Source organism: Antrostomus carolinensis, unplaced genomic scaffold, assembly GCF_000700745.2.
Source record: "Antrostomus carolinensis isolate BGI_N321 unplaced genomic scaffold, ASM70074v2 scaffold34932, whole genome shotgun sequence".
NCBI classification, from domain to species: domain Eukaryota; kingdom Metazoa; phylum Chordata; class Aves; order Caprimulgiformes; family Caprimulgidae; genus Antrostomus; species Antrostomus carolinensis.
In genome coordinates, this window is record NW_010300792.1 from 465 (window position 1) to 2,127 (window position 1,663).

General features: G+C 49.3%; 1 protein-coding gene across 1 annotated transcript; it reads right to left on the reverse strand.

Annotated features, from left to right (window-relative positions):
• Positions 1-795: 795 nt before the first annotated feature.
• Positions 796-1,126, reverse strand: LOC104521302 (type I iodothyronine deiodinase; the record flags this gene model as incomplete). The annotated part of the gene is made up of 1 exon (XM_010163251.1): positions 796-1,126. A coding segment is annotated over exon 1 (331 nt), but the record flags the coding sequence as incomplete, so codon positions are not given.
• Positions 1,127-1,663: the final 537 nt, after the last annotated feature.

The following is a 1,663-nucleotide window of genomic DNA, read 5'->3' on the forward strand; positions in this document are numbered from 1 at the left end:
TGGAAGGTGTCCCTGCTGATGGCAGGGGGGTTGGGACTGGATGATCTTTAAGGTCCCTTCCAACCCAAACCAGTCTGTGATTCTATAACAGATCCACATTGTAAAGAATCTAATAAGGAGGGTACCTTCCTGTAGGTATTGAGTATCTCTTTTCCAGATTTGCATCCTATTTTCTACATGGAGATATATATATATATATATATATAAAATTAGAAAAGCAGAGTCGGAGAAGGATGTAATCCTTCCCCTGGGGACAGAGACTGCAGCTTAATGATTAATTCATGTTCTACAGAGATCTCAGTGGGAGGCAACGGACAAAGTACAAAGCAACTTCTTTTTCTTCTGTTTTATTTCTAGCCACTTTGAATCTGGTAAAAAAACCCACCGTGTGCTTTCTAGGCTTTAGGCTGGGTAAGGGAGCTGGCGTGGGACTCTCTGTACATACAGGGAATGACACCAGCACTCGTGAGTCACTGCATGCGGCTCCCATTCTGGGTCTTCTCTCCCTAAAATAAATGATCTTGGCTTTCAGTGAAGAGGTATTTCCAGGCAGAGCTGGCTTTTGCAAGAGGTTCATAAGCTTACTGGTGTGAAGGGAATATTGTAGCCAGGATGTTTCTGAAAATCAAGAGGCAGCTGGAGTGAATGTGCTGCATCACCAAGTGAACGCTGATGGCCTGGTCTGCCATGTCCTGCCCTCTCGTGCCAGCTGCCTGTCTCTGTCCCCTCAGCAGCCTCTTCTCCTCGTTTCTTGTCTTAGCAAACCAAACCCATCCATGCGGCTGATTTACTGACCTTGCATGAAATCAACGAGGTGACGAACTTCCCCGCTGAAAGTCACCACCGGTGTGTTGGGAGCGGGATGTCCCTCATAGGCTTCATCCTCCAGCCTCTTCCACTTCACCTTCAGCACAAAGAGCAGGTACTTGAAGCTGAAAAAAGTCGGACCCCAGTTTTCATAGTTGAACTTTGGATTCTCATTCATTCTGCTCTTTTCGCCCTGTTTTAGGATGTATCTTTTCATGGCACTGGGGAACAGTATCATCAGTGTTTTGCCAACAACAACGCTCGCAGTAACGTGCAGAAGAATCAGGGTTTTTTGCAGGAATACCCTGAGGCCGAACATGGTGGTGGAGGAGGAGGAGGTCTGACTGCTTCTGACGGGAGTGCAGCGTGACGGCGGGGACAAAGGTAGAGGGGCAGGAAAAACATTCACGTGTTTGGCCAAATTTCTGCCTCTCCGTGCATGCCCTCACCTCTCGGTGGACTTCAGTGTCTGTGTGAGCGAGGAGCTCATCAGCTGCGCGATCTCCATCGGCACCAAAGGCGTTAATTACAGCAGGGGTCGATTTGTAGTGCCAACTGCACAGTTGTAAGGCTTATTTACAGATCTGTAATGTATTTTGCTAATGAGAGGAGCTGAATCAGGATGTTTTCCCAGAACCACAGACTAGAAGTGAGACTTACATTAGCAGTACCTGAGGGTCTGGTCCTGCCGGCAGTTAAACGTTTGGAGCCGGCACGTGCAGGACTCGGAGCTCTCGAGCTCCCGTTCCGGCCTGTCCGTGTTGGTGCTCAGGGCCTTGGACTGATGCAGCCATTTGTGCTTTGCCTGTGCTGGGCAAGCAGCGTCCTGGTCCTCCCGCTCTGCCTCCTCCGCTGC